The 13,183-nt window shown below is 30.0% G+C and overlaps 2 protein-coding genes across 4 annotated transcripts in view; both read left to right on the top strand.

Annotated features, from left to right (window-relative positions):
* The first annotated feature begins 978 nt into the window (after nt 1–978).
* On the top strand, nt 979–3,521 carry LOC113392576 (dynein regulatory complex subunit 5). Its single transcript, XM_026629076.2, has 7 exons — nt 979–1,159; nt 1,279–1,426; nt 1,514–1,691; nt 1,784–1,997; nt 2,950–3,083; nt 3,156–3,245; nt 3,374–3,521. Exons 1-7 carry the CDS (start codon nt 988–990, stop codon nt 3,494–3,496), a joined length of 1,059 nt encoding a protein of 352 aa, XP_026484861.2. The 5' UTR covers nt 979–987; the 3' UTR covers nt 3,497–3,521.
* A 573-nt stretch (nt 3,522–4,094) lies between these two features.
* Nucleotides 4,095–13,183, top strand: part of LOC113392270 (formin-binding protein 1-like) — a 42,469-nt gene continuing 33,380 nt past the window's right edge. For all 3 annotated transcript variants that reach the window (XM_026628618.2, XM_026628617.2, XM_026628616.2), the window contains exon 1: nt 4,095–4,342. In XM_026628618.2, the coding sequence (XP_026484403.2) occupies nt 4,319–4,342 (24 nt within the window). In that variant the 5' untranslated portion in view covers nt 4,095–4,318. The remainder of the gene's footprint in view (nt 4,343–13,183) is intronic.

The following is a 13,183-nucleotide window of genomic DNA, read 5'->3' as shown; positions in this document are numbered from 1 at the left end:
TCTTTTTACAAGTTCTGAAAACTGATATTCCATTACAAATATTAGTAGATAATGTAAAAAACGATACGTTTTGGAGAAGATGTTATTACTCAAAATGGTCGGAATATCCTGTAGATGAAAATAAAAAACCTTGGATAAATATTTACATGGAACGTCATTACGCAGATATTTTAGAAAACATGAATCCAAGACAATATGATCCTGAAAAGGTGTGGTATATTAATTATTTTACATACAAACATTTATATTTATAATAAACTGTGAAGACTATTTATAAAAATAAACCAATAAGCAATCGTAGAAACTTATAAATTAATAAAATAAGAGAAAAAAATTACAAATGTTGTAAACTGTATATTTTTAAGTAAGTTAGTTATTAAGTGATCTGGTAGTGTCGATTTTATTATGTTAATTTGATACTTATAGGATTTTATTTAACAATTTATTTTAGGTGAAAAATCTGGTGAAACTCTGTGGGCCATATATACAATCATTATCTTTAAGAAGTTTAATACCTGCTGATATTCCGGATAAACGAAATTATTCACCAGAAATGGCAGGTTTAATTACTGGCCAAAGAGAAAATGTGAGCAGATTACCAGCTTTAAATAGTGAAAGTACAACACGAGGTAACTTATTTTTCAATTACAGTATTGGAAATATATTTATAATTGTGTTACAAGTAATTTTTCAGATCATGTTTCTCTACATGCTGCATTGGGCAGTTTAATTCATTTAAGTGAATTACATATAACATTTCAATTGCGATTCATTGGCGTTGAATATCGTAGAGACCAATTTCAATTTACGAATAATGATGCAAAAAACTTAGCACGTGGATTGCAGAGCTGCGATCAATTAAAAGTACTTCGGTATGTTTTTAAAATTCTTTAAAAAAAATATATATACCTAGAACAAAATATTACTTCATGCTTTTAATATAACATAATTTCTTTTTGTATTTTTAACAGAATCACCAGAAGTGATATGAATTGCCAAAGAGTTAAATATATTCTTCGTGGATTAATGGATAACAAAAAAATTGAAACCTTAGATTTCAGTCATTGCAAGATTGGCGATGATGGTGCATCATCCATTGCAAAATTCATTTCAAAAAAAGACAAATTACGAAATCTTATATTAGCTGATAACATATTCGGTAAAAATTAATAAATTTTTTTTTTTATTAACTTATAACTACTTTTAAAATAAGCTTAAAATAATAAAAAAGTCGAAATATATAATAATTATACATAATAAAAAATATTTTAAAATTAGGTCCAGTCGGAATTGAAAATATATCACACGTACTTAATCATACAAGTTGCGGTATACGATCGTTAGATTTAAAATTGAACAATAGACTCGGTTCAGAAGGAATTGCCCATGTGGCAGTTGCGTTAGCAAGAGGATGCAACCTGACAACGTATGTATATCTTTTTTAATTAAGATAATTAATGAGCACACGTATATATTTCTTTTTAATGAATAATTGATTTATTTTTATTTTTAGCTTAAATATTTCAGGTTGTGGGATAAAATCAACACCATTACAAAAACCTCCAGCAGGTGTATGGTCAGCAATTAATGCTGAAAATCCACCAACATGTGGAGATCTTTTGGCAAGAGCGATAGGTTTAGTAAAAACTCCCTTAAGAAGCCTAGACATTAGTGTTAATGATATTGGATCGGTAATTATTATTTTTTGTGAACATATAACGGTGGTTATGGCTGTATTATATATACCATTTTTTTAAAAATAAATATACCTATTTTTTTTTAGCCCAGTGATAGTATCTTATCGAATGCAATTTGTCTAAGTTATTTAATAGACATAAACTTAAAAAGATCCGGTATGGGCTCAATGGCTATGGCAATTGCCGAGTCAGCTGCAGCTGCTCAAAGATTAAGAAGGGAATCTGAAAAGGGTATAAGATTTAGAAGAAGCGCAGGTAGATTAGTGCAGGCAAGGCGAGTTGTTAAGGGCATGAATATTGGTGAGAAAAGTTATACACACTACACACACACTTTAAACTTTTGTAATGCATATTTTCCATTTGATTTTATATTATATGCGGATATTAACCGCGATTACATCCATTCAGCAGCAGACTACAATTACAAAGGTAAATATGTCAAAACGTTGGATCAATTATGAAAAATTATGATCGCAGTTAACGCCCAAATAATATAGTAAATCATTACATAGTATAAAACAAAGTCGCTTACCGCTGTCCCTGTGTATGCTCTGATCTTTAAAATTACACAAAGGAATTTGATGCGGTTTTTTTTTAAATAGATATATTATTTCAAGGGGATGGTTTGTATGTATAATAAATGCACAACATAGTAGAAAAACACTGATTATTTTAGAGGTTTCTAAAGTGATGTCGTAAATAAACACTTTTTGCGCTTACATTGCAAACGCTGGCTGAAACCTACGAGATAGATCTAAATAATGTACTATAGTATTGTACATTTGTAAATTTGTATATCTTTCTCTTAGAGATAACCCACATAACCATTTTTTATCCTTTACTTTTTACGAGAAATAATGGCTTATTTTCGAAGCGGTTTTAAGCAATACAGCATTTATCCTTATCTAATTAAGTACCTCAAATACATTGTGCATTTAATATAGATTAATATAGCCCTTTACAGCATGTAATTTAAATTAATATTTTCGAAGATATTACAGATTTAAAACGCAGGGACATAGCCGTTTGTATTGTTTCACGACTGAAAAACTGTGAACGTTGTAAGACATTCTGTAGTATATTTCGTATCAGCATTGCATCCGTGCGAAGCCGCAGTGGGTCGCTAGTAAAAAACAAATGTTAATTTCGGAATAGTGGTTATTATTGGCATATTTTAAAAGAGAGACCTATTCTTAATATATGGCAATATGAGAACTGTTAAGTGACAAGTTTAATTAGTAACATTCAACAGAAGCAGATCCGCTATTGTTAGCCCAACAGTTGTCAGCAAGACCTTCAATCGTATCTGTTGCATCTGAGGAAGGAATTTTTAGTATTCAAACACAGCCTTTACCTATTGAGTTCGGTTTTGTTCCTTCTTTTAAGGTAATTTTATAATACATAAATTATTTAATGAAAAGTTTAAGCAGGTAACTAATAATGTTCGTTTCTTAATAGAGTCCAGTACCATCTTCACATAATTCATCTATTACCGGTCCGCCAACATCCAGGAGATCAAGTCATCATGTCATTTTAGAACCAGTCCAGGTATTATTCTATATTATATATTGTTTAAAAACACGACATTATACGTCATTTTTTTATGATTTTATATTAAAAAAGATTTTAATATCTTCATTATTATGAACAGTATATATGATTGTTTATATTTATAGGAAATCTTACGAGCTGCACTAGTACGTCGCAGATCTGATGGCTCTCTTCTTCAACCACGCGGTGATAATTCAGAACGACATATTAAAATATACGTTTCAAATGATACTTCCAATAATCAATAAATGTTATGGAAGAACAATTTTTTTTTACGGGCAGTAATAATTTTACAACAACATTTGTAAAGAATTATATAATTGATTTTTTTATAAAATAAAATAAAATATTCATATTTAAAAAACAAAGACGAAGAAATATATATTAGTTGCACAATTAAGATTGCCAACATAAGAAAACTAGATAATTTAATATTGAATTAAAAATTAACGCAGGACGAACAGTTGTTTTTTTTTTTTTCATCGACCAATGTATAACTGAACAGAGAGTCGAAAATAAAAATAAAAAAGACAGAAAATGTATAATTGATGCTAACTTAAATGTTATCTTCTTAATATAAAAATATCGACCAATCAAAATTAATTTGATTGAACAGTTAACAAACGGTTGAAATAGCAGAAAATGTATATAAAAATAATTATCGTCCCGGTCAACTTAAGACAGCTGACTAATTTTAATAATACCAAATATTATATTACTACATTTAAAAAAATATGTGATTGTTAATCATTTTCTAATCATTTAGTAAACGTAAATAATGGCAAATTAAATTGTCCTCTTAAATGTATTACTGGCCTAAAAATTGTTACTTCTGTCTATGCTTGCTGTCAGTCTACTTCTTGCTTGTCAAGAAAAAAATATTTGTTTCGGGTCTGTAATCTGTGGTACGATCAGTCAGCCATGTTTAGTGTTTGAAATGGTGGTGCCTCTATTTCTTTCGTGATAAAAATATTAAATTAGTGAAAGATTTTCGTTATTTTATTGTTAAACAAAGTGTTAGTGGGTTTTCAATGTTTTTTGTGAAAAGTGAGTGATAACCCGCCGTGACAATGAACTGGGGTGTTGAGCTTTGGGTAAGTCCGTCTGCTACTGAATTAGCCAAGTTTTGTAATTTACAACATTTTTCAACGGTCGCTGTTAATAAATTGTTAAAACGATTAAAATTTATTCCTATGTGTATATATTTCTGTTTTTTTTTTTTATTAACTTTGTAATAAATAGAAAGTTGACTAACTTTATATCATACTTCTTTACTTAGTCGGTAACTACGTATATTTAGACTAAGCACTTTCATGTACCGTACAAGTGGTTAATATCCTTTACGCAAAAATTAAGTAACCCGTTTTATAAATTTAAAACTTCTAGGCACAGCCATTAGTAAAGTAGGCATTAATTCCTACGTACTTCAAGATCTTAATAAAAAGTGAAAAGTTCACTTTGAATATTCAAATATTTAAATTGCTTGTGTATTTCAGACAGAAATATGTTAATTAATATATTAATAAAGAGGAATCATTTTTAGAATGTATGACATAATTTATTGAAGTAATTTGTAGACAATTTATATCAAATTTTTAAATTAAATATATTATTCAACAGTTGAATTATGCAGTAATACATAACATTTAATTTTAAATCATAAGTAATCTTTCTTTTCTTAGAAATTAGTTAAGACTTATATAATTAAATATAATAACACATTGACTCTTAATTATAATAAACTTAATTAGGTAATTATTTAAATTTGGTTTTAAATTATTTATTGAATTCAATGCTCAGAACACACCCCACTAAGGATATGTTTTTCCTTATGAAGGAACGTACCAGTTTTTACAGAATGGAACTAAAAGTATTTTGTGTTCAAATTGTGATATTATTTTTATATTTTATCTAATAATTGCTTTACATGAGAAACATTTTATTTTTGGTATTCTACCTCACCTGAGCATGTAAATATTCAAATGTTATTTATTATGTAAGTAGATAAGAAATCAATTAATAAACCATTTAAATCATAACATATTCTTGCAGAACATGTAATAATCGGTTAACACTCATATAGGGCATTCAATAATTCATAAAAAATAAAAAAGCATTTTGGATTATTGTATTATAGTCTTAAAATTTAAATCCATACAGTAGTACATAATGATATTGTATAAAACCACTTTAAATGTTACTGAAACTACACAGATCACTGTGTAGTTTCTACCTCGTTAAATGTTACTGCTCCACCCCTGTAGGCCATTATGTGGTGTTAGATACCCTACAACCTCATGCAAATTGATCTTCTAATACTTTTTTTTTTTCAAATTGAACGGTAGACCTTTTATTTTACCAAATTGACACAAAAAGAAAAAAAACCTCTTTAGTTTTGTATATATATGTAGATGTGTGTTGTAATGATATGTAACAATATTTATTTTGTCTGTGCAAGATGGACGTTGGGATCGTAATAATCAATTTCAATTCCATACATAGAAATATTTAGGTCTATCTTCATAACAATTAGAACAGAACTGTTTCATTATTCATTCATTGGTGAATGAAAACAATCAGTAGATAAATAAGTGTTCATTTCAAACAGTCTGCCTATAAATAGTAACTGTAAAAAGTAAAATATTTAACCATTTATAAAGAAATCAATTAAAATCTTAGGATTTTTTTTATCTTAATCTAAAATCTAAACTTAAAATGTTTAAATTTTATTAATGAAACCACGACTCATTGGTGTGTATTCTATAATTGCAAACAATAGATTTTGCAATTTAACCATTCATTAATAAAAACATAAATATTTTATAATTTCTTTAAAGCAATTTTTGGAGAAAATTTATTTCAGTGAAGATAGCTAAGATTCATTTCAGTGAAGTTCAGCAATCTGTTTTTTATTCTTTATTAGGTTTTTCTTCTAAAATATTTTAAAAAAATCCCACTTGTTAAGCTAGGTAAATTTCTTGGAAACTCTTAATATTTTCGAATACATTCATTAGCCTAAATACATTATTTTTTAAAGATGTTAATAGTTAATATTTACATGATTAAGCAAGCAAAAGTTATAGTCAATTATTTAATTGCTTCCAATTTATTTTTGTAGACTTTTTTGAAATACACCAATTAACAACCAATAACAGTATTATAAGTAATCTTTCTTTCTAATTACGTTAACATGATTAGTTTATAATATATATCTCATATATACAACATGCCTGTCTTAAGACAAGCAATCTTAACTTAAGGTGACATTTCTATATCAATTGGATTAGATTTTTTCGCGAATCAGCAAGTAAAGTAACAGAAATCTACTAATGAAACATTATGTGTAGAATAAAAGTAATATTTTATTACTGAGAATTCACCTACTTCAATATATTTGGAAAACATTTCTGGAAATAATAATAATGTCACCGAAATCTTCCCAATGTTTTAGCGATGTTCGGACGCGTAAACATGTTGCTCTACTAATTTATCTCAAATTCTATTTACATCGCTCCAATTAAAAACTCGACTTTTTGACTGTTTCAGGTCAACGCCCTTTTGTATGTAGTTGTTGTGTTTATGAAATATTATAGAATAAGTAATGTTGCATTCATACTAAAACTAGAGTGTGAATGGTCAGTTGGCAAGATGCAAGGCCGATTACTACGGCCAGTCCGCATTCCTCATTCTACTTACTTGTTGTGAAATGAGCCTATCTGTTACCTATATGCCGTTAGATATAAATAACCTATCATTAAATAGTATGAAATGTAATACGGTAAATGCATAAACTTTTATTTACTGCACGCACGCGCAGCTGTGCACTTGTAAAGATTGAGAATACATTAGCGTAGATCGAAATAAAGTATGACGTAATCGCGGTCAGTAAAACACAGTTTTCGAAAACCGGTATAAACATAACATCACGTAAAGTATGACATTTATTATTTATCCTGTAACAATTAATATTATTGCTCTGTTTGTTCGCTAACAATTAAATATTAAAAGCAGGTGTCACACAATTGAATTATCTTGGGCCGTCCGTGAACTAGTTCGCTTAGCGTTTTGTAACCGCGACCTGGAAACCCGCCATAGTTGGATAGGCACCGTGATCCATGATAATAACTATGAGAGGCCAAACGTTTGTCTTAGTTAGTTTGTTTTCTTAGGAATTTTTCTTAGGAGTTAATACGTGGAAGCTGCAATTTTTGATTACGAAGCAACAAAAATATCGGTTAAAACATTTAGCATACTCGATTTTTAAGTATCACCAAAACTAGATGGCGATTTATTCATTAGTTGCCGCGGCAGTATAATGATGTACGTACATTTAATTATTTCTAACAGCTGCTAGATATGGTCAAATACCGTTATTCAGATAACTTTCCCAGTTTGTGCTACGTCGTACTATACTTAAAACCGATGATCAAGCGAATTTAAGAAAAATGAAGTGCTCAAATTGAAAAGTACCTGTTTTTATATGTACATTTTCTATACTGTTACAATAGGAGATACTATTGTTGATATTGTAATTTGTTTTAAGGTGAATACTTCTTAATACGCTACTAAAGCATCACGCATTGGTTCGTATATGTTGGACGTAAAATAGTATTTTTATAGTTCATTGATACCTAGTACTACCACACGCGTCTGTGACATCAGTTATCAAATACTTAAACACTATGCCATTTCATATTAATATTTATAAACCACATGTGTTAGCCCACGTCCTAAAGTCTTGTCTCAGGAATTCTATGCGAATAGAAAAAAGGCTCGATCCGCTATGGGTTCCTTGTAACGCGATGATATCATTGCTAAATTAATATTTTCTGCTTTGTATCTTAATATTTTTTCAAAGAACAATGTCATAACTGTTTAATGAAATACGCAATAGTTTCTCCAACCGCAAAGTGTCAGTATTGATTTCATTTTGTTTTATATATAATTGATATTGATATTTAACTATTCATTTTCATTTTCCGTCTACCGATATTCGTTAATATTGGACGTTTCCTCTTTGTTGGTCAATAATGATAAATAAGTGTCTGCAAAGTGGGAGCGACTGAATGCTTTCATCTAATTAGGTTATACCTAGTCTCAGATTGTATTACCTTAGGCGTGACCTTTGGCCCGTAGCTACAAAACATTTTGATTGTTGCCGCACCTTTATTGTTTGCTTGACAGTATTATGGTACTGTCATACTTCATTTACATTAAAATAACATATATTTTCGTGATGCATAGTAATCGAAAATAAAAAGAAATCCTGCACTTTTACATATACAATGTGGCACGATATTCTTATAAAATGTATAAATATACCTATTTACAGGCATTTATTCCTTCCAGCTTAAGTATTCTTTCTTATAGTTTGGCATCCATCCAGCACGGGTTGCCATTATTTGCAATGCAGGCTTGCGCCTCATTTGGCGAGCGGCAGCAGGTCCATTCGTGGACTTCAGCGCAAAACCGGTTTAACCAGAACACAACAAGCCGTATAAAATAAAATGGCGTCGAATATTTAATTGTACATACAATATTAGACGCTTCAATCATAACTTTAAGGTTGCAAATCACTTTTCATATTTTATAACTTTAAGCGGTAATAAAGCGGTGTCTTGGGCTATTTTTGAGTATCCCTAAACGCTTGTTAAATGTAACTTTGCTTCGCGATCCGCCACCGTCCTACGCCATCCTACGCAGCGTACCAGCATTTGTAAAACTCGATATACACTAGTATGAATATCAAGATCTACTATATTTTCTTATGTTTAACTATTGAGGTAACTCTAAGAAACATTATAGTGCAAGCTAATAAAAAAATTAAACGTAAATAAGCCTTTTAAAATGTTTATATGTACATATGTAAAAAAAAATGACGTGGAACAAAACATTCTTATCCGTATTCGATTTATTTGAAAACACTACCAACCAAAACGTGTTTTTTTTATATAAAGTAGGTACTAGTCAACGGTCGACCACGGTCGTTCATATAAAGGCATGGTATACTGCTAAATAGACCGGTCCATTCATCGCCTACACATCGCCTCGGTAATTTTGTAAATCCTTACGATTTTGTGTTGTTCAATTAAGGTTACGATGATTCCAAATTAAATCTGTATTGTTGCTGGTTCTAATTCGGTAATCTTCCGTCAGACATTATTTTTGTCAAAATAATACCAGCCTTCGTAAAAGAGGTTGATGTAAGGATTCAAATTATTTTTTTTAAATAAGACGAAGGCTAAGAAATGTACTCTTATGAAAGCAATAAAAAATGTGAAGTTCTGAGCTTGAAGAGAAAGTGTAACCAAATGTAACGAGCGTGTTTGATATGTCGAGACTGTTGAGCCATCTGTAGTCGCCGTTCGCAAATGTCATTTACTAAACCAAGTCGACTTATATTGTTTATAGGATGATAAAACTTTCCGCCTGCGGCTTCGTCTGTGTGTGCGTGTGGAGGGGGAGGGGGGGGGCGTTATGTGTGCGCGGTTGATAGGTGTTACTTCTGAAATCAAAATTTTAATATAACAAATATAATTTAATTATAATCGGTTTAGTAGTTAAGAACGTAAAGTGAAAGCGTAATAAACAAACAAATTCATTTTCGCGTTTATATGCTATTTATTTGTATGTACCTGTGTTGATATTCTGAGAAAAGAAACGAGTTAAAACTTGAAAATTTGAACGCCTCGTTAGCGTTGTGGTAAGAAATAAAAAATATCAGATGTTTTAAAAAAGCTTTCAGGTGTATCGCAGGCAGCGTTGCATAAAAACTGAAAAGCGTATGCGTAGTTTTTTTGTCGTCGCCCCGTGGACCTACAGTACGTTTGAATGTTTATATTTTGGGCGTGTTTCCGGTCTGCATATTTTTGATACAAAATAACAGCCAGCCTGGTAGTAACATCGGCGTAATAACATCAAGACTAGCATTTAAAATGTAATTAATTATTGAAAACGAATAATCTATTGAAGACTACGGAATATTTTTATGTGTCCATGTCATGTCAGGTCTTTAATTAGATGAAATACCTACTTTTTTATAATAAGCGTTAACAATTTATAAGTATAGATAATATATTGTGTAATTTGCACAGATTGTCGATTTAAGATTACTTTCACGCTCGGCTGTAATGAAATCTATAACAGAAGGTCAATGCCATATAACAAAAAAAAAACAAAAAGTTGTAATCAATGAGAATAATTTGTTAATATTGCAAAAAATATACATCAATAAATAAATAAAACGAGAATAATACGTATGCACGACTATATTAATGCTATGAACATTTTTAAACGATAATTATTATCTCTATTTAAAATTAGCGATATCTAAAACAATAATTTTATATACATAGATATTAGAATTAAGAAATATGTAAGACAGATCTTCATTTATTAAGACAATGCTTTAAATAATCTCTCGTAAACAGAACAATTATGGACGTTTAGATGAGTTCAAAAAAAATCTTAGGTACCGTTATTAATGCATTTCTTAGTGGTTCATAACAGGAAGTCTTAAATGACATGTGAACCAACTAGATAGGTTAATCATATTTATCGGTCCACGTAGCTATATACCTGAGCTAATATTACAGTCTTGCAACTAGCATATAAGATTATCGAGTTACTTACATACTTGACTATACTTTACTTGTGGTAAAAGTATATTATATTCCGAATTGTTTTTAAATAATGTGATGTCATTTATATTAAAATAATATTTTCGGGCAAACCTAGACCCTATTTATATTTTGTATAAAAATTTCGGCATGTTCGTTTCAGATTGAATAAAAATTATATGTTAAGAAATGACAACAATTAAAATATTCGTAATAATGTCGAAGACGATATATTCCTGTTCTCAAACAACGGACACACTCAATCTTCTGAATTCGGGTCAAGTATAAACAAACCCCAAATGTTTGAGAGGATATGTATCGTTAATATATTTTACGATCTGTTCGTAAATCTGTCGAAAAACATCGATATGATGTTCGTTCGAAGTCCGTTCGTGGTTGTAATTGTTACACGGGATATGTTTTCGAAATGTTAAAATTAAATGTGGTTATTGATTCTGGTTTATGTTACTATTAGTCTAAGTGTTTATGTGTATAGCGGCCGGGTTCCGTTTGGCACGTGTTGGTCGGCCCGAAGGCGGAAGCGAGCTTCGTTAGAAATTTGTTCGTCAGATCGTCTGTTTACATACGTTAGAAGTAAGGCACGTTCAAGTTCGAGGTTATTCACTTGCCAAGAAAGTCGACGACTTTAAAATAGTAACTCATTTTTTTGTAAACGATATGTATACGATATATTATATATGTAATGATATATGTAAACTCTATGTTGTTGTTCAACAGCTAATATATTTCATAAAAAACGACCTTGATGCCGAACTTATTTACCAGCTAAGGAAGTGCAGAGAGAACGATTGTTGGTGAGCAAAAAAAATTACACAATATATTGATGTTTTCAATATTATTAACAATTATTGTGTTTATCCGATTATTCAATTAAGTGTAAACCCGTTTTACTAACATCAAGTTAAATAAAACCATATAAGTAAACTCAAACAGGATAAGTCAATTATATAAATCTGATGAAAATGATTTTCTACTACAAAAAAATATATTAGTTAAAACTACACGACGACGTCTAGACGAATATAGCATATTGGTGTCAAATAATGTTGATAACATAATTTTCCACTTTATTCGTAAACACTTGATGCATAAATTTACTTTTTGTTCAGAGCAATTGAACGTTCACTGCAGAATATTTACGCTGCAATTGGGTTAATTTTTTTGCGCGTTTCATTGTCATTTTTATTTTGGACACTTCGTTTTATTATTATTCCTTTTGAATGAGAAAATTCAACTGTGATGTATCGTGTTGAACACAGACATCGGCGTTGGTATGTTGTGCCAATGTTGAAGCTGATTTAACAGCGAAGGTCGTTTGCATATTTTCAATCAACATAGAATGTCGTTTCGATAGCGTACACGTCGAGTTTCTACTATTATGTTCTCACATAATTGTTATAATTTAATGGAATTGATTAATTTAAATTGCTTAATATCAACATTTGAAATTTATTAAAGAACTAACTTTTACGAGCGCTTTACACTTTGTACTTTGAAAATGAAATATGTCATGTCCGTTTTATTCTTTTGTACTTTTCTCAGAACGTCTTGACGGATGTATGCTCTGCAAATATTCTGCGAAAATAAAAATAATAACTTGAAGGGGTTTATCAATGTCTTATACGGAATATACTTGAACTAATAATTTTATTATTGACTATTTTTTGGCCGGCTTCGCTCGGGTTTTAGGGGCTGTCAGGTATTATTCACACAATAACTTTATAAATTATAGCCTGTATGTTATTCTGATGTATAAGCTATGTAATTGTAAAGTTTCATTAAAATCCATTCAGTAGTTTTTGCGTGAAAGAGTACCGTATGGATTTCACCTTTATAATATTAGTAAGGATGTATATTTTTATATCTTGTGGTATTTTATTTTACGAAACGTATCGATGAAAACGCTTTTAAATTATGTTAAAAGAGTAATGTTTACAGTTTAAACGCTCATGTATAAATGTATCTGAAAGGATCGGTCGTGAGAACGTACGTTACATTTTAGATAAGACACGAGCTTATAAGATAAGACATTGAAGATAAATCTTTCATGTATATCTACAGATATCGGCATCGCTTAATACTTATTTATTAACAAAACCTTATCTAAGCTGATTTTTATCCGTTATGACATTACGCAAATCTCAATGACAAACAATACCATCGACAATCAATACTAACAATATTTATTTTATAAAATATAAACGATGGATTAATTGCTAATATAAATATTTAATCCTATTAAAAGAGTACTAATAATAATATTGGAAGCCTCTAAGTGTCCACAATAGGGAAATT

The sequence above is a fragment of the Vanessa tameamea genome, chromosome 5, assembly GCF_037043105.1.
Source record: "Vanessa tameamea isolate UH-Manoa-2023 chromosome 5, ilVanTame1 primary haplotype, whole genome shotgun sequence".
Classification (NCBI taxonomy): Eukaryota; Metazoa; Arthropoda; class Insecta; order Lepidoptera; family Nymphalidae; genus Vanessa; species Vanessa tameamea.
This window is presented reverse-complemented; position numbering and strand designations above follow the sequence as displayed.

Coding starts and splice junctions, on each gene's coding strand:
- LOC113392576 (XM_026629076.2), top strand. CDS start 988: ATGAATTGCCAAAGAGTTAAATATATTCTTCGTGGATTAATGGATAAC. Junction 1,160..1,278: donor ATTAGCTGATAACATATTCG/GTAAAAATTAAT, acceptor TTTTAAAATTAG/GTCCAGTCGGAATTGAAAAT. Junction 1,998..2,949: donor TGTTAAGGGCATGAATATTG/GTGAGAAAAGTT, acceptor AACATTCAACAG/AAGCAGATCCGCTATTGTTA.